The 20,209-nt window shown below is 44.4% G+C and overlaps 1 protein-coding gene across 1 annotated transcript in view; it reads right to left on the reverse strand.

Moving 5' to 3' along the window:
* Ptprm (protein tyrosine phosphatase receptor type M) overlaps nucleotides 1-20,209 on the reverse strand; it is a 449,915-nt gene that overhangs the window by 344,068 nt on the left and 85,638 nt on the right. Inside the window, exons 3-4 of the mRNA XM_051190901.1 lie at nucleotides 17,757-17,835; nucleotides 4,697-4,812 (exon numbers count right to left, since the gene is read on the reverse strand). Of these exons, the coding sequence (XP_051046858.1) occupies nucleotides 4,697-4,812; nucleotides 17,757-17,835 (195 nt within the window). The remainder of the gene's footprint in view (nucleotides 1-4,696; nucleotides 4,813-17,756; nucleotides 17,836-20,209) is intronic.

Below are 20,209 nucleotides of genomic sequence, written 5' to 3' on the forward strand. Positions count from 1 at the left end.
ATGTTTCAAATAATTACTTCTTTGGACATTTCATGTAGGTGTGGACAAACATGTACCTGGGATACAATGAACACATGGACACTTTCCCTAAGGTCAGGTCCTTGACGCTGATTGTGTGACAAAGGGTCACAGTCAAGTTCCCCAGCTCCCCCACATGTCAGAGAGAATGATGCCAAGTTTGACGCCGAGTTCTACGTACACAGTAGAGCAGTTAGAATAGAGACGCGGGTTCCCACTATTCCTAACTACACAGGTTCCCTATGTGACTTACAGGGCTGGACCTCAGTCCCTTATTTGTCAAATAAATGTAACATGACAAGAGGGACCCAAGAAAGTCCACGCCCAATGCTTACTGTGGGTGTTCTTCAGGCGGTCAGACAGAATGAAAGAGTTGCAGATGACTACGCTCAAAAGCACCCATGTGTCCCCAAGTAAACATCCATCATAGATGTCTAGATCTTGCCTTACACTTGGGGAGATTCATACCATAGAGGAACCTAAAAAATATTCGTGTCTCATTCATTTTGTGCATGGACCTCAGAATTACTTTTAAGACCCTGGTGAGTTGACATGCAGAAGAAGACCACTTTCAGAACTGCTACAGCTACACAGGGACCGTGTGTGTGAGAGCCCTCGTCAGAAATGTGCGAAGAAGAAGGTAGTGTTCAGAATGGTTGACGTATTCAGATGTTTGCATATAGGTAACGAGTCATTAATAATAAGATCTAGGGCTAGGGAAATGGCTGAGTGGATAAAGGACTTGCCATGCAAGCTTGAGTCCTGGAATTCTGATGCCCAGAAATCACATCAAAGGCAAGCAGGTATGGCAGCTGCCTGAAATCTCAACACTCTGGACACAGAGACAGGGGATCCACTGGGCAAACTGGCTAGCTAGACCAGATGGAGTTGGTGAATTTCAGGTTCAAATGCAGACCTCAACGCAACGAATACGGCAGGAGAGTGACCAAGGGAGACACCTGGTCAACTTTGGTGGCCTACATGCCACACACACACACCCATATGCAGGTACACAGGCACCTGTGTATGCACACACACACACACACACATTTACAAACATGCACACATATACACATGCAAAATAACTAAATATGACATCCATATTTACAGAAGGAATTCAGTTACATTCCAGATATACCTTATGCACATAGGCAGAAACTATTTTTAGAATATTTTAATAATTTTGTGTATGGGTCTTCTCCAAAAGCTGCTCATAAAATAGACACTTTCTCACAAAATACCTACTCAGCAGGAAGTCATCAACAATTTCGTAGCAGAGTTACCTGGTCATCAAAAGATTCACAGATCAAATAGCACCCTGGGAAGCTGGATAAACTGAACTTCACTCAAGAATCCAGTCATGTAAATTCTATGACTGTCATGCTCCATCTTGACATGGGCACATGGAGACTTTCAGGCCTGCCAAAGGCAGATGATTAGGAAGATTAGGGGGGAAAACTCTGGGCAAGAGGAGACGGAAAACAACACAGGCTCAACAGGAATGAATTCATCACTAGTATAATGCTTGTCTAACAGAACATGAAAAATAGAGAGGTCTTGAACACCAAATTGGACACAAAAAGCATACTGAGCTGTCTATGTACAATCGGCTTTGCACTCAAAGACTGAAAAATAAAAATAAAACATATTTGAAAGCCATCATTGTGGCTTACGTCTCCAGTCCCAGCCCTCGGGAGGCTGGGGAAGAAAAGTGTCCTGGGCTACACAGTAAGTTCAGGCCAGCCTGGCCCTATAGCACAACCCTACAAGAGGAAAAAGAAACTGTTTACTGAAGACACACAGGCATTGTCCTTGCCCTTAGCTCCGGAGCAGTCTGGCATGACCACCAACACACACCGTTAACACTGTGCTAGTTATTGTACACGATCTTGAGATCATTTCAGTGTGTGAGGCTATGTTTACAGGTTACACACAAACAGTGGGCCATTTCACACAGGGAACTCAAGCATCCAGGACTGTGTTACTATAGGCTCCTCACTCCAAACTCCGGGGACGCCGAGGGACTATACTGTTAAGGTACCAGTTACATATTCCATTCCAATTTATTATACCCATTAAATTTTGCTTCAGGTTAGTTACTTTCAACCCTTGCTTCACAATGGAATCAATCACATGGACAGCATTTAATGCCCAAGTGATAAAATACTGAAAGAGGGGTCCCTCCTTCAAACCCATTAAATCAGAACTGGAGTGAGCCTGAAACCCTTTATCCTTCCAAGGTGATTCTATAGTAGAGGCAGGATGGAAACATCTACAGCAGATTCCTTCCCCTACCCACCCCCCCCCAACAGAAATCAGCCGTCTCCTTATATCATGCTACACATTGTTTAAAGCCAACATTTCCACTACTAGTAACGGACTAAAGATTGGAATCCCAAGTTAAGGTGTTGAAGCAGAGGATTCCCAAATCTGAGGTATTTGTAAAATCTGGAAGCCAATTTTGACCGGTGTGCCAGGGAGCCTTGGGAATATCCCCTATGGCTTCAGACCTGAGCTCACACTCCTCAGACTCCCCTCCCAAGTGGCGTGCACAAGAAAGGCAATAAACTAGTTTTCCGTGAATAATTAAGAACTCTACAGACAATGATGGAAACAATAGAGTCATTTTTGAAAGGCTGTTAACGCTTCATGGGAAATGTCAATAAAAGATGCCTAGCTCCTTTGTCAACCACAGCAGACAGCTGGTCTGGGTCTCATTAACACAAACCTTCACCAACTCAGGCAACAATCCTATACCCGTAGCATGATAACTCAAAATAACTGAGACGCGGGATAAAAAGATAAGAAAAAGTTATATGCTTAGCTATGAAACGCTTTTAGGGTAGTGATTACAAAACGTTCAAAAACAAAGAGAAAAAGGAAGGATGGATTGAGAAACCATGATTCTATACACATCCTTCCTTCCTTCTTTCCTTCCTTCCTTCCTTCCTTCCTTCCTTCCTTCCTTCCTTCCTTCCTGGCGTGAAGGTCCTTGACAAGGGTCGGGATACAGGATAAAAAGGTGACAGGCTGAAGGGTAAGGCCTGCTCTGTGTAGTGGTCCTGCAACAGCTCCTCAGACCACATTCTCACCTGACAGCCCAGCCTGGACTCATCTGAGATGTTCAGCTACTTCCCACTCTCCCCCCATCCCCGGAAAAAAAAAAAAAACCCAGAGAAATACAAATAACCAGGTAACCTGCAGTGATGAAAAGGGATAAAGGATTTAAAATTCCTATGAGTGACACCGCAGTCATCACACATGGCAGAGGCAGAGGGTAAGGGACAGATGCAGGAAGGGAACAAGGGCACGGAAGCTGACTATGCTGAGACAAGGGACACAGAAGGCTTAGGACACAGAGTGCTTCAGCTTAGCAACAGACTCAAAATTATAAACACGATAATGACACAAACGTGTAAAAGGCCCGGGGCTGTGTCTGTTGGGGACCACCAGCCTAGCATGTATAAGGACCGGAGTTTGATCCCAGCACTGCAGGGAAACCAGAGGGGACAGGTACTCCAGGAGACCTGAGAAACGAGCAGCCTGTAGATCGGTACTTAAAAGAGGCGATGCGACTGGATGACGTCACCAAGGAGAAACCTGCGGCCACCCCCCACACACACACATGCAGACACACACACACTCATACACACGCACACATGCACACACGCATAACACTCATACATGTACACACACACGCAGACACACACACACTCAAACACACTCAAACACACACACACACATGCACATACACACAAAGACACACACAGAGACACACATGCAAACACACACACACAGACACACACATACACACACATACACTCACACTCACATACACACACAGACACACTAACAAACACACAAACACACAGACACACACACACAGACACAGACACACACACACATACACACTCACACTCACACACAAACACTCATACATGTACACACACGCACACACATACACTCACATACACACACAGACACACACACAGACACAGACACACATACACACACAGACACACACGCACGCACACACGCACACACGCACACACGCAGACACACACACAGCCTAACCCCGCAGCCTAAGGAAGGGAGTAGTATTCTGTGGACAGGAAGCCACTGACATCACTCATCTGTCAGAACTCAGAGTGGGCGCAGGGTCCAGGGGCAGTCTGTCACACAGAGTGTACAGGGCAGGACTTGAAGGGCATACTGCACGCACGGCCATGCTTATATGAAAATATAAACACACACAACTTAAAGCTTGAAATTAACATGAAATGCTTAAAAACTCAGTTTACAGAAAGGCCCACAGAAGCAAGCTCTTCTTTCTCCCTCTCTTGGGGTATGCATGCGTGTGTGCGTGCCTGGAGAGAGACTGGAATGAGATTCTTCCTGTTGTTTCTCTTCCGTGGAAGAGGAGGGAGAAGTATTGTAGCTTAGAATTTAAGGTTCTTTGCTAAATCTGATTTGACAAAATCTGTCAAAGGACACCATCAACAAAAAAGCAATGCGGACAGGCGTGTGGGGGGGGGCTGACAGAAATTCTGAAAGGACAAGCAAGGAAAGCTGCCCAGCTAAGGTTGGAAGCCTGGAGATCCAACTGATGTGCAAAGAATGTTCTAGAACAGCGACTGCTTCGGCATCCCCAGTCCCGCCTCCAGGATGGTGCACATACCTGCAGCCAGAGCCGGTCCCCAGCCACGGTTCTGCCTATGGCGCTGCACTGGAAGGTGGCGAATTGGCCGGCGTTCACCTCCACGTTCTGAATCCGCAGGAAGTGGGGTGTTCTAGCTACATGCGGGGGGAAAGAAGTCAAGACATTAAAAGTGGGACCTGCAACTAGAACACACCCACTCATACCTAGCAGATTCGCTTCCCACGGGGCCTTCCCGTTGTGTTCATCTTGGGGGAAAGAGAATGCGTGTTTGCATTTATATTTATAGAAGCTTTAAAGATTTCTCTGTTATTGTAAAGGGTATCATGGAAAGTGTTTGGTGTGTGTGTGTGTGTGTGTGTGCTCTGTGACTAGAGGAAGGAAGGGAGGGAGGGAGGGAGAGAGAGAGAGAGAGAGAGAGAGAGAGAGAGAGAGAGAGAGAGAGAGAGAGGGAAGAAAAAACCCAGGCAGTCTGGGATAGAACCAAAGGAGACGAGAAGATATTTCATAGTTCCTGCTGTGCAAATTACCGTAGCTCAGCAGTCTCCCTGTAATAACAAATCTGTATTAATAAAGATTATGCTGATGCCTAATTGATGTTTTGAACAAAAACATATTAGATATTTATACTTGCAATGTGAAAAGAACAGTAAGAAGTTAAATGATGTTGTCAAGGAAACTTTGAAACCCCAATACTGAGCTGCACATAATATATATTTTAATACAACTAATTGGTATGCAACATTCCCTCTGTAATATTTCCCAGCTACCAAAAATACTACCCCAATAGACACACTCTGTGAATGATGCTGGGTCTGCCCAAACTGGGCAACTTTCGCTGATTCTTATTTCTCATTCAAGAAATCCAAAGAATTCCAAAGGCTGTGCGTTTGTCATTATGGGACAGCTGTGGCCACTAGGATGGCTATGCACAGTCTGAGCAGTATACCTTAATTTCTGAATCTCACTTAAGATAGGTGTCAAGGAACCAGACTTAGTCAGAGCTTGTCTGCCATGGGAATTTTAAGAAAATTCTCCTATTGCTACGCCAAAGTCGCAGACAGGGAAAGGATGAGAGCTGAAAGAAAAATGAGTATTGTGTGGGTGGGGCAGATAAGACCAGACAACGACTAGAATCTATTCATTATGCCTTCAGAGGTCTTCAGGCTGTGCATGGACTGTTTTGGAGAATGGCATTCTAGTCTGGGGATTGTAAGCCAGCATCTTATGAGCCCAGCAGAACATAATTAGAACTGCAAGTGCATTGCAAACGAAGAACAATGAATTTTAATACCAGCAGCACAGGACAACCTCATTGTTATTTGGAGGCCAGCAATAATTCACTGCGTTCACAATGCTTAGTACGTGGAATGTTCTAAAAGGCTTAGTATTAAAGCGTTAACCTATAACTCACTGGCTCTATCAAACTACTCCTTACTCAAGAATAACACAATTCTTTGGTCTTTGAAGACCGCTGAAAAGCTTCCCTGAGCCAAATGTCTCTCCTACTTTGTTCGGGAGGCACTGGAACCCCACTATGTTTTATTAAAAGGGTAGCCCTTGAGTTTTATGTGCCTAGAACACTCACACAGGTTCTAGGAGGCGGGTGTTTTCTCTGTTTTGGGGATGGAGAGACTTGTGGGCCCATGACGAGCATGGGTTTCCATTTCCAAAGCCCAGATCCGCTCTCTACATCACAGGACCCTTCTAGTCTCCCCACCTTCCCGGTCAGTCCCAGGGGTCCACTTGCTACCCAGGGTGGAGCCTCTGCCTGGAAATCCGCTGGCGGTGTTCCTTCTATAAAGCTCCACCATACTCTCTACTTGTCTTCAGACCATCAGTGAGCATGGTAGCAAGAGCAGGCAGAGCTTGGTGTTACTGTCCCCCACACTCCTGACGGCGTCATTAAATTAAATGAATGCTAACTTGCATTAATAAAACCATAGGCATGTCACCGTGAGAGCTGTCTGCTTGAAATTTCAACTTCTGGAGCATTCCTTCTCCCAGCTTCGCATCTGACTTTTGACTCCACAGTTTTTACCACCCAAAAGTCCTATCAATTATCTTAGGTGCATCTATACCAGAGAGCCCCAGTATTAGTAAAGGACGTGAGGTTTGACTGAAATAAAAAAGACTACATTGAAAATGAGGAGCTGTTTTCTTATCAAATAAAGTGATTGCTGCTATGTCTGTCATCAAACACACAGATACACACACATACATACACACCCAAAGTCAGATACACACTGAAACACACTCCCAAACTCTCTCACACACACACACACACTATTTCTCTCTCACACACACGAGAGAGAGAGAGAGAGAGAGAGAGAGAGAGAGAGAGAGAGAGAGAGAATTAGGTTAGCATCCTACTCTGAAAAATCTAAAATAGTTTTAAGAACCAACATCATATAACAGTTGTTATATTGTACAACTCATGGGACAGACTATAAGCCAAGCATACGAGCACTAAAACCTAAATATAATGCATGAAATTACCTTCAGTTTATACATATGAGCGATACATAAAATGTGAATGAATTCCACATTTAGACTCACACCTCACTGACAAGATTAGGCATATACAAAGATACTCTAAAATCTTTAAGATATTCCCACACGCGCTTGCTTTTAAGTGGTTTGGGTAGATAATATTCAGCATGCAAATCCATTTCAGTGCAACCCTCACTAACTAGAGTGGAAATATCCCCAAATACTCATTTCACCAAACACTCATAAGATAGTTTGAAGTTCCTCAACCTTGGCCATGTGAGAAAATGATGACATTGCAGCTCGTCTGTCCCCAGTGGATTTGGACACAAGTCAGTTCTCAACTCCATGACGTGATTCTCCTGCATCCGGCTCCAGCAAATCAATCTTCCGGTGGCTTCTTAGACAGGCATGTGTGAAACAGCACAGAGTCCAGAAGGGCTGCTAAGTCCTCTTCCAGACACGTCCCAAGAGTGGCAAGGCACCCCAACCCTCGTCAACCCAGGGAGAATCTTCAGGAACTCTCCACGAAGGCAAGTGCTGCTCAGGTGCCAACCTGTCTCCCAGCCTTCTCCCTTCCCCTCCTCCCGGGAGGGGTTCATCTCCCAGCATCGAGGGGCGGTTTCTACTCCCTTTCATGGTTATCCTTTCTCATCCTTTCCGAAACTGCTTCCTAAATTCTCTTTCCCAGGTCATGAGACAGGTTTCCTTCTCTTCAGCCTTCATGGCATCTCCTGTGATGGTGAGGTGTCACCCAGTAGAACACAGAAATTTTGCCTTCCAGAGCAGATGGATCTCTTAGTCGCTGTCCTCTGCCACCATAAAACCAACAGCCAAGAATACAGCAAATACTCTCCACGAGAGATCTGAGGTTTCACCCAATAATACTGATAATCATCATCGTCATCATCGTCGTCATCGGTTCTCGGAAGCAGAAAACCTATAAAGGTCTATACTAGAATATCTAGAAGTTAGCCTTGAGTGGGACTCTGGGCTCCAAGAAAATATGGAAACACTTGGGTCAGCCGTCTACTTCTAAAGAGGTCCAGCCGCTCCTGTGAGGACTCCTGAGATTATACTTTGTTACTCAAGACATGCAGCCAGGGAAGGCAGTAGCTACTGTTCTGGTCCCTAATTGGTCACCTCTGGTCTAGAGACCTAGTTATCCGGTCTCACACCAAGATGATGTCCCAGGCATGTCCAAAGAATAACAAACACACCTGGGAATGGCTGCTTCATGAAGAACAGGGCTTTTATGCTTGCTTGTTTGTTTAGGAAATGAGATCTTTCCAATTAGCAAAGGAAAAACTGGGCACAGAGAAGGCTATGGGCAATGGAAAGAAATGGCTGGCTTCAAATGCGAGGAGAGCACACATATAACTCTCTATATGTCTGTGCAGTGATGAAAGTTGTACGTATACTTATAGTGATATATATATATATATATATTTATATATACACACACATATATACAAACACACAAACACACTCACAGACACACACACACACAGACTCACACACAGACACATATACACAGACACACAACTCACACACACAGACACACAGACATACTCATACGCAGACACACATACATTCCTAGGCAGGTGCTTCTGCACTAATCAGTAATCTATTTAAGCGTGAGCCAATGATGAGGAGACAGAGAACGCTAGCAAGCAACAATCTTCTGGTCCCTGCCACACAGCTTGGAGGTGGAGTCCCTTGCTTTAAGACAACGCTGCACAGAAGGGCACACATTCCTGCCTTCAGCTCCCTGCCCTGACTTCCCTCAAGGAACGACCGTGACCTGGAAGTATAAGCAAAATACGCTCTTTTCTTCCCTCTGGCTTTTGGTCAGATTGTTTTAGGACAGCAACAAAAGGAAACTAGAATGCTTAGGCATCCTGTTTGTGAGCAGCATCCTACCAAATCCTGACGGGTTCCAGGGGTCCAATCAAATCTAAAGAAAGGATCTTTTCCAGAAAGTCCCGCCTTGCCTCGGCTGTCTCTGTTGTGCTCCCTTTGGCTGCATGGATCCTTCCTCTCGTTTCCCTGGGTTCTCTTTAGGGCAGGGACTTCTTCTGGGGTCACTTTTGTACACAGGGTCAACACTAACAGGGTGTGTTTGAACACACACGCTCCTTAAAACCAAGTCACTCTCTTAGTCTCCTCCTTGGAGGGTGCTTCTGGGCTGTGAGTCCCCTGCCTGGACTGAGGTCCAGTGCGTTGCTTTTGGGATCCCCTCTTGGGAACTTCTTGGCTGACTGAACGGTGCCTTCTCACATCTGTGCTGACCACGGGCCCCTTCTCTACACACCAACTCTGTAAAAAACCTTAAAGCTCTCAAAGGGGCTCCTCCCCAAGCCCTCTCTCCTCACTGCAGCCCTCCATGCTCTGGTCAAAGCAAAGCCCCCCCCCCCCCACTGCCTCACGGGCTCCCAATAGACCCAGAGATGTCCCAAAACCCAAATGTCTGAGGCTGGGAAATAAAAGGCTAATAATTAGAAACAAAATTTAGCCTACATTTGCAAAAGAGCATATGCAAATTGGTGAGAAACTTTAGCCTTTATATTGAGCAAGGAGCAATTTCGTTTACCTGCCCAAACTTATTTAAAGATATACAACGAAACAAAGACAAGAATCATCTTTTATACACAAACATACACACACACTTAGTAGTTTTGTGTGTGTGTGTGTGTGTGTGTGTGTGTGTGTGTGTGTGTGTTTACAAATGATTTGGGGATGACAACTCACAATGATCTGTTATATCTCTATTTGCCCAAATACCTATAGATTGTATGCCCATATGAGAGTCCCCTACCTCTAGATGGCATTACCAAGTCAGCAAAGGAACCCATCGTAGTTATTGGGGGATGCCATTTCCTAGCTTAAGAATTCAAATGTTCAAGGTCATTCATGTGTTTATTTGTCCAAGGTGATTTGTATATTTGGCAAATGAGATTGGTTTAATAGTGCTGGTCAAGATGTAAAAATACAAAGTAATAAATAAAACATGCTGAGCTAGCAGCATTGAGTATGATAAGGTATGGTAGAATTCTACACTGTCTTATCAGTCAAATAAATCGATATTATAGTCTATAGACATTTAAGATTATGAGAATACCTTGATTTAAGAGGTTGGCCTGACAACTTTTATTTCAATAATTACTTTTTAAAACTTTGCTTAATGTAGTTTCTAGATATTCTTGGTAATTTGCAATCTGGATCATTTCTAAATAAAATAAAGTATAAAGTACCTATATTTCTTATTCTCTAATATATCTGTGTCTGTCAATAATCACAGCCTTTGGTACATAATTGCCTTTTTTTTCTTGTTATATACATGCATTGTTCCAGGGTATGAAAATGGTGTATTCATAAAAACCATTGGTGTACAGAATGCTGACATATACTAACACAGTTCTCTTCATATTTTTTACTATTTAATTTACATATCATATAAAATACAAATTGAATATAATTTAAAGTATAATAGTAAATAATATGTAATAATGAGTTCTCATTATTTATGCTTATTATTTAGGTATCACTGTAAAATAAGAATCACTAATGGCTATAAGTCATATAGTTGATAAAGTGAAATGGCTTTGAAAGACAGACATTCAAGGAAAAAGGAAGTGTGTTTATTAGTAAAAAGAGACTCGTTCTATCCTAAGATAGAATGCTTTAAAAAAGGGGAGGGGAGGTAGGGAGAGATATGGTCCTGAAACACCAAAATGGATAGGTGAAATTACCAATGATGTTTTGTGGAAATGATTTTGTCTTGATTTGGTAGGATTTATTTATAAGTGTGTTTTAAGACAAGCTATGACATTAGCAGTACACAGATATAAAATCCAGTGTGAATTCCTTGCTGCTTTTCTTTCTGTAAAAAATATAAAACTTTATTGTTTTGCTCATAATAAAAATTGGGCAGAAATGGAGGTGCTTCATCTTTTAAGCAATCACCTATAAACAGCGGGCATTTCACATCTTATAACAGTGATTCATGTCCTGATTACCCTGGACGGTGTAGAGGCCTGCATGTTTTCTATACGAAAGCGAAGGGGAGGGGTCCCTCTCACTCATGGTGTCTTATACATGGCCCTCTGTTTTTTCTGTCTGTCCCTGATCCTCCTCTTCTCTAGACCCTTCTCCAGGCTTCCAAGTTCCTCTGGCTTTCCTTGCATACAGCTACTAAATTCTCTCCACTAAAGAGTTCATTAAAGGACAGAATGCAAAAAAGTCCTGTCCATCCTTTCTCCCCTTCAATGCCAAGATGCAGAATAGGGCTCATGCCTTCACAACCACGCCTTTCCTAGTAGAGTCAAGAGACACAGGTCTGCAGCCCATCCACTACTGACAAATACAAACTACAGACACCTAAGGCATACTTACTTTGCAGCATCTGGGACAAAATCCCATTGAGTAATTCCTTTCCACACATCTCAGGGGCCATTTTGCAAGAGCGAGTGTGGGCTACTCAAATTATGTCCTTTCTCAAAGTAAAATAGCACGTAAGAGATGTGCTTCTTCCGTCTCCAGAATGACTGTCTGAAATTTCTTACCTAGGCTGTTCACGAATTTCCAGTATGACTATTATATTAAAAGTTTCAAGATATCAGGATGTAGTTTTTTTTCTCCCTATGACAAATAGTTTTAAAAAGTATGCTTCACATTGGAAAATATTTTAGAAGCAACATTAAGATAAATTTCAATTTAAATGATATAGTTTTTTCTAAGAAGTAAATTTTGAAATGTGCCTGTATTTCTGCAAACTTGGTTGCTTTGAATGGAAGACATTCTGGAACCTGTTGAGGAAAGGACACAAGGCAGCATTCTGAACTAAGGTAGAAAACGAAACTCTGATTCATAAGTGTTCACAGAGAACTATGGTCACCCCCCCACACACACACACACACATACACACATTAGTTACAAAGTGACATCCTGGGGCACTCTGCGTGGGTGGTACAGAGTGGGAGGGAGGTTGGTGGGGTGGATGTAGGTGAACAAACATTCCACTTGGCTGGCCATGGTGGGGACAATCAGCTTTCTCAGCACTTGGAGGCTAAGGAGGATAACCACAAGTGTAAAACAGCCTGGGCTAGATGCTGAGGTTGTGTGAACAAACAAAGAACATACAAACATGTGTACTTATGTGTATACAAATGTATGTATGTATGTCCTATTGAACCCAAGCAGAAAAGCCTCAGCGAGATCTTTTCTTTTTAAAATACTCATTTAAATCAGGTGATGGTGGCAGAGGTGGCGCATGCCTTAGATCCCTGCACTCGGGAGGCAGAGGCAGGCGGATCTCTGTGAGTTCAAGGCCGGCCTGGTCTACAGGGCTAGTTCCAGGACAGGCTCCAAAGCTACACAGAGAAACCCTGTCTCAAAAACCAAAAAACAAAATAATAAAATACTCATTTAAAGGAGTGGGATACAGATTTTTAAAGGATGATTCCAGCAAGGTGTTCTGTGTACTTAGCCCTCAAAAAAACAAAACAAAAAAAAAAAAAACCAAAACTCTGTTTAAAATAATTGACTCTTGTAAAGTGGAAAAGAGCCCAAGCAAAAAGTTCCTGTGTCAGCAAAGTTTAGAAGCCATGCTGGGCTAGAGTGCCAACTTTGCCAAATGGTTGTAATTGGAATTCCAAGCATAGCGCCTTAAGCATGGAAATTCCAACCCATCTCACATTCAAAAAGAAACATTCCCCCTCTCTCTAAGTTTATAGGCCCACGTATTTTCTAGGTACCCTCTCAAAATGCTCCACCAGACCCTTGTGAAGTCTGCAGAGCTCTATGAGCTGTCTCCTGCTGTCTCCCGTGCATAACAAACAGGCTTCGGTCTGCCTTTGCCTCCAGCCTGCTGCACTCCATTGCTTAGCACAGAGAGTGAAGTTCCCAAACATTAATTGATCCCCAATCAGTCTTTGATCCCAAAGGCATGAGTCATCACTGACGGAGACACAGATCGCCTTGTAGATGTTTCATTACTATTGATTCTTCAAAGCCTGCCTCAAAATCCTAGCATCAAAATCAGAGAAGAGTAATTGGCGAGATCAAAGAGCAAGCTGAAGAGGGTGGAAAATGAGTAGGCCCTGGCCCTCTTATTTACATTTACATCTCAATGCAATGGCAGAGGTTGAAATGTACTGGAAGTGTGCCCACAGCCAGAATAACCAGGGCTTGGGCCTCTCCCATGGCCGACATACAAGAAAAGGAGTGTCGGCAAACAAGAGCCCAGAACTACCCGGTCAACGCTGGCAAACACCACACTTGGCAAGCCACACTCTCAATTTCAAAATGGAGACAAATGAACCCCTCCCCACCAAATCTAAGAGATCCGTCAGTTTAGCCATTTGGATTTACTGTTTCCTAGTGAATAATTCAAGAGTGGTTATAGAAATGGGTAATTAATCATGATAACGTGCGTTAGCCATCTCAACTTTCTCTTCTTTGGAACACCGAGACCAAAGTGTCTTCAAATTTCAAATATCGCCACAGATTCTTTGGGATTTGCATACATACTAGGGGTGCACCCTGAATTCAAGGGTAAACGTGAAATGCACTGATGTCTCATGCACGCCTTATATGCACAGACTAAACTTAGACTTGTGCAAAGCATATGCTTTCCGTGTGTCTGTGTCTTGACTGTAACCATTGCATGAATTCAGGTGCGGTGACGGGGGACATGAGAAACACACACTTCACATGAGGAATCTGCAGGGCATGTAAATTACACCTCAGCAAAACAGTTAACATATCTGTGGTTTGCAATCCATAAAAAATACATTTTAACTCGGCAAGGTCACAAGAGTTTTAGCTGGTGCCCCACGCCCATGAAATCGGCACCGGGAATGCTGAGGTCGGAGGCTCATGAGTTCAAGAGACAGCCTGACCTACACAGTGGGAATGGGCCACACGCAAAAAAAGAGAGGCTCCACACAATACTTGTAGATGCACACTCATAATGTGTCTAAACAGAGGAGACATTTATGAAATCCACAATACCCTCCTCAGTTTTTCCTGCTGGGATTGCTGATCCAAATTCAAAATGTATTTTGAGTGTGCATACGAAATTCAAGAATTTTCTATGCTTGTTAGAAGGGACTTTGAGAGGCTGATCCTGCATCCTATTGTCAATACATTAGTATCAATTTTACGAGCAACTGTATCCCTATATGAGAACAGCTACTGTGTAGAAACTGCTGTCCTACCGATGGCTCATAAACCTGTATGAGTCTGAACAGGAGCCTACACAGTGAAGCAGATGAGTCTCAGCAACTCTGCATCCCCATGGAAAACAACCTTTAGACGTGAAGTATTTATGGCCCTTTGAGAACCTAAATTTAACGAGCATCAAAATTTCAAAACAATCGATCATTATTTAGCAGTCTTGATAGGAGATCCCACAAAATATTACTTGTAAAGCTTTCTAAAAATTTTAAGACCAAACCAAATGTCTTCATCCTTATGATTTTTATTTGCACAGTTCACACATAAACTCACAGATTACAGGCAGAAATAATACCAAAGAGCTATAATCAAACACACAGCTTAGAGTTCACAGTGCTAATGCAACATACATCACCTCCTAACCCTCAGCCACCAGCCTGCCTTTCCATTCTGTGTCTCCTAAGGCAACTCGCAAAGCCAATTAGGTGTGAGTGCTGGTACTTCCAGAGGAGGAACCGTAAATTCACCCCTAATGGCATGGGAAGCTGACTCCACAGAAATGCACGCCACCACAATACCGCCACACATACATTGCAGGAACACAGTCACAGAAGGTTAAGCATTGCATTTTTATGTCTGTGATAAACACACCGCCTCGAAGCCAGTGGAAAGCAAGAGGCTGCATCCGAGGAGCTCCCATGTCAGCCAGAGGCCCTATGCAGAAGCGATAGACCCAGGATGCAGGCTTAGAATGCTCTTGGCAACCCTGGCTGCAGACTGTCTCACCTGTACCCACTGAAGCCCACCATCTGCCTGCAGATAGCTAGCTCCCTCCTAGAAGCAGGAAGACAGGACATCAGTGCTGGGCGCTGAGAACATGTGCAGGACTTTTGGTTATTTTTGGTTATTTTCTGTCCCCCTTTTGCACAGTGACTCAGAAGGCATGACCATGGGGCACTTTGCAAAGCTGGAGGCTATGGCGCAAAGACTTGGGCAAGTTCCAGGTCAGATAATTATATCCTGTTTCCTGAATCTGCCCAGATGTTTCAGCTAGTTATAGCCTTCTTCTTCTTCTTCTTTTTTTTTTTTCTTTTCTTTCCAGGGAAAAAAGTGGGAAGATTCTCTGTACACTCCCCCCCCCCCCCACACACACACTTGCTATCTTCCTGATATTGAAGAAATGGCAAATTGGCAGCTTTGGTCAGGAACAAGATGGTGGGTGAGTATGAACCTGCACCTGGGGCCAGCTGCAGAGGACCAGCAAAAACAAAGCAAAACAAACAAAAACTCAGAGTAAAGGCCCCATGGATGGAATGAGGCAACTGTGTCATGATATCTTTGTGGGGTAAAAACTGCACAGGTGCCCTTGGTAGCTACCGCGTACTGTCTAATGTCTATTCTAAGTCAAGCAGCTGAAGGAATACTCTCCCTGCAAGTGTGTGAGTTTTACTACTGTGGATCTAACTAGTCGTTCATGGTTTGGACAGGGGCCATCAGCAGAGACCCAGGAAATGTAGCAACTTGCCAATTTCTTTGCATGCCAGGCATTCTAAAAATAAAGCAGGCTGCTGTCCTTCTCACTCAGATGGCCAAAAATGTAAACTCTGAGAGTATCGATGTTGGAAAAGGATACAGGGGAAATACAATGTCCATGCACCATGGTGGGATGCAAACTGACAGTTTCAGTCTCAGGGAAGGATACAGGGGAAATCAAATGTCAGCGAACCACTGGTGGGATGCAAACTGGTTTAGACACCTCTCACAGCAATTTGGAAGTGACTGATAAACCTAACACATTGTCTTCCCACATTCCAGCAACTTGGCTTCTCAGACATATACATGTGTTTTCCCATGGAGACACACACATGCTGTACCACAACAATAATTTTAATAGACAAAAACAGAGGAGGAAGCGGCCAATGTTCAAAAGCAAGCACAGGCTGTGGTATATCCCTATGACTGAACGCCAGGGACTGAACTTAAAAATGAAAGTAGATGGGTACAAACAAGACCACGGCCAGCACTCCACAGCCACACACTCTACATGGGCCAACTCAGCCAACGATGAGCTGAAACAGTCAGGAGCAACCAAGTCGTGAGGGAGAACGCAGCATGCGTCCTCATCCCATTTCCTATCACAAAGCCTTTAGATTGTACGTATGATTCTAAGTAGCCAAGAGATGACTCAAAGACTCCAGGAGGATGCAAAGAACATGTCCCTCCCCCCTAAGGGCATCCACGGACTCTGGGCTCTGTGCAGCAACTGCCAGTGGACACCACGGAACAGAAACATGAAAAGACAATGTACACAGGCAAATACCACTTATTAGAATGTACGGAAGGCAAAACTAACAGTGTTGCTAAAACTAGCATTATGAATACATATTGCTTATAAGAGACTAAGATCATACATTTATGCACACACATACACACATGCATTCATACCCATAGATACATTATACACACTTACGTACATACACATGCATATACACACACGTATAAGACATGCTTATTCATATACCCACACACATATACACACACCCATATGCATGCACACACACACACACACATATATATATATACACACACACACACACACACACACACACACACTCACACACGTTATTTGTTGTGTTTCCCTGCTCAGCATAGTAGATTTCTTAGCTTAAAAAACAATATTCAAGCCTGGCTCCCATGACAGTGAGAATGCTACCCTTTCTTTCCCAATTACATCAGATGGCTGAAGGAAGCTGGCATTCGACCCATCCCGATGATCCTGTCCAGGTTTTGTACCTTAGACCAAGGACACAAAGGTTCAGGAGCGGTGGAGAAGTTCCAGATCCTGGACCAGCAGCCACCTCCCAAGGGCCAGTAGGCAGATATGTAGCCAGCCCCTCCACCATGATGGTACCTGTAGCCTGCCTTCTTGGCCTCAGTTTACCCCCCGCCCCCAGCCTCATGTTAATGCTCTATAAAAGCCCTTTCTTCCCAATGCACATTCTGAAAGTACTAAATTGTAAAGAGATGGGACAGGAAAATCTGGCACTGACAGATGGCTAAGGAAGGGACTTTACATTGGGTAGGTCCTAAGTCTATTGGGTCCATACTGTTTGGAACTGTGTGACAAAAACTTGGGAACAGGGATAGAAACACACTCGATTTGGGAATGCCACATTTAATTCAGCGATAACATTGAAAATGGAAACCCAAATGTCCCTCACACCTGCCTTGCATTTTCAAAGTATCTACATCTGCACACAAGATGCTTGCTTTGGGGCATCTAGCCCTGGAACCCACATCTACAGCCTGTCATGAAACCCTGTTGACAGGGCAGTTCCCTCCCATCCGTCAGTCTGTGGTGTAAATGTGCCCCAATGGTGAACCCCAACATTTGAAGGAAGAGTGTACTCACTGCATGGATGTCCTAATACCTTAACTTCATCAACAGCAAGGTAGCCTTGGTGTCCAGAGGTCACCACCTCGAAAATCACCTGGAAAACGAAGAGAGATTAATGTCATTCACTCCTTTTGTAAGATCTTTTAGCAAGTGTCTCTTATATTATGAGGGATAAAGGTTCGCTCACCCCTGTTTATTTTTCCCAGTAACTGTAAAGGAGTCGGTGGCTAACTGTCTGTCCTTCAGTGTTATGGGCTCTAAACCACAAGCAGAAGTAAGCCCTGTACAGTTCAAGGAGGCCAAAGAATAGAGACAGGGTCGGGCAGTCACCTGTGCGGGAAAGGAACCATGGCTGTGGATGCATACTGAGGAGGAAAGGGTCTTAGTCATTTTTGAGGGTGAAGTACCACGGTCTTAAAAAGCCAGGAAACTGGAATGGTGCTAAGCAAGCCATCACACAAAGTAATAAGGGCACCCCATTGGTGACGCCCACCCCCATACATTGTGATGTGTTTATTGGGGGGCGAGGTTAAGATTTGAGTTTCTTTAGAAAAGATTTCTGAAGGTGACTGACTGGAATGAGATGTTCGGAATCCCAGGTTTTTACATTTAAGAGGTGGGGTGAGGGGGAGGTCGGGGAAGAAAGAAAGAGAAAGGAGAGAGGGAGGGGGAGGGAGAAAGCGGGGGAAGCTGGTGATGCTTAGGATCTATGCTTAAGCTAACTGTGACTCCAGTTATCCTGGACCGGTGACTAAAGCCCACCTCTGTGCTCGCCACGGTTGTGTGAGGGTGTTTCCTGAGAGGGATGAGTAACTGGGACATCGATGCTAAATGTGGCTGGCACCATCTCACAGGCTGGGGGTCCAGATGGAGAAGAGCGGGTGCTGGGAGCCTGGGACGCGGGCGCCCCTCCCCCCCCAGCTTCGTGGCCACCACAGTGGCAGCTGCTTTGCTCGAGTTTTCCCCACCCACCGCGGTGGGCCGGCAAGCGAAGTCAGGAACCATGATGTGATCACCTTCCCCCCACGCCTTTGCTGTGCATGTTAAGCATTTGTTTTTTAAACTGTGCAGATGATCGTACCTAGAACTGCTAGACAGGCATGTGCCAGGGCTGCAGCCCGTGGGGAGTCCGTGTGGAGCAGCTGGAAGAGGAAGGTGAGCCAACACTATGAAGAGGGTGATACATGTGCAAAGGTAGGCATGACCATGCCCGGATCCTACAGACACCAAAGTCAGTCATGGCCCGGTTACAGAAGCTTGCTCGGAGGACGGTCACACGGAGAGGGGGCCGCCTGAAATTCAGGAAGATGCGGGGACTCAAAGGGGGATGATAAAGCTGACTTCCACAGTGCGAGAAAAACGTTCCAAGCCCCTGCCTCGCTCGCCCTGCAAGGAGTACAGAAGGAAGGAGCTGGCCGAATGAGCCTCAGGGCGTGAACAGCACAGCTGAGACACATTTGTCCTTGGAGAAGAGAAGACCCACTGTGTGGGAGAGTAAAAGGGTACCAGGGTGCTCGTCCCAAGCAAGAACTGAAGGCATCAACACAACCCAGCTCTCTTCTATTCCAGAGAAATGGAGACTTCCATTCATATGAAACCCTGCGCACTGTTAGCGAAGTTCTGTTCATAAAATCCAGTGTACGGACACCCGAGAAGCCCCTTCATTAATGATTACACTGCCTGGCCCGGCACACCTCAGACTGCTACTCAGGAATGAAAAAGAAATAAATACTGTCACACTCCTCCATAGCATGAGTGAATCTTCAGGGGACTATACTGATTGTCAGACTTTAGGAACAGAAGCCAGACTAATGGATACCTGATGTAAGGGGCGGGGAAATGGAAGGAGGAGGTGGGTGGTCTTTGAAAAGGGCACCCTAAGCCATCTCTGTCAGTTTCTACCAGCATCTTCATGGTAACGGAATTGTATAGGTGTGTGTTTGTGTGTGTGTGTGTGAGTGTGTGGGGGTTTGTGTGAGTATGTGTGTATAAGTGTTTGTGTGTGTGTACATGAATATGTGCATATATGCATTGACATGTAAGCCTTAGAAAGCCTGTAGAATCATAATAAGCACTGAACATTCAAATATACCGATATCCCGTTGTATGAAAAGTAACTATGTAACTGTTAATAAGAGCATGTCACATGCACTATGCAGGTACCACTCCACTAACGTATCAGTTTATATGAGGCGTAATCCGTAATATATTACATGAATGTTTTAATTATAATATTAATAAAGGGGAAGTTTTTCAAGAAGTTCGTATTTCAACAGGATACTTGTCTGAAGCGTGCAGTGAGTCCCAGTCATCTTAATCTCCATCTGTCTCCAAATGTTACATTCTCACTCTTCCATACCCAGCAAAACCTTGGCTCCTAAGACTGCTTTGTTTGTGTTTATGCAAAACTAGAGACAGCAACTCACAGAACTCCAGACGGAATGCTGGGCGCAGGGTCCAGACTGCAA

This window comes from Phodopus roborovskii, unplaced genomic scaffold, assembly GCF_943737965.1.
Source record: "Phodopus roborovskii unplaced genomic scaffold, PHOROB, whole genome shotgun sequence".
NCBI classification, from domain to species: Eukaryota; Metazoa; Chordata; class Mammalia; order Rodentia; family Cricetidae; genus Phodopus; species Phodopus roborovskii.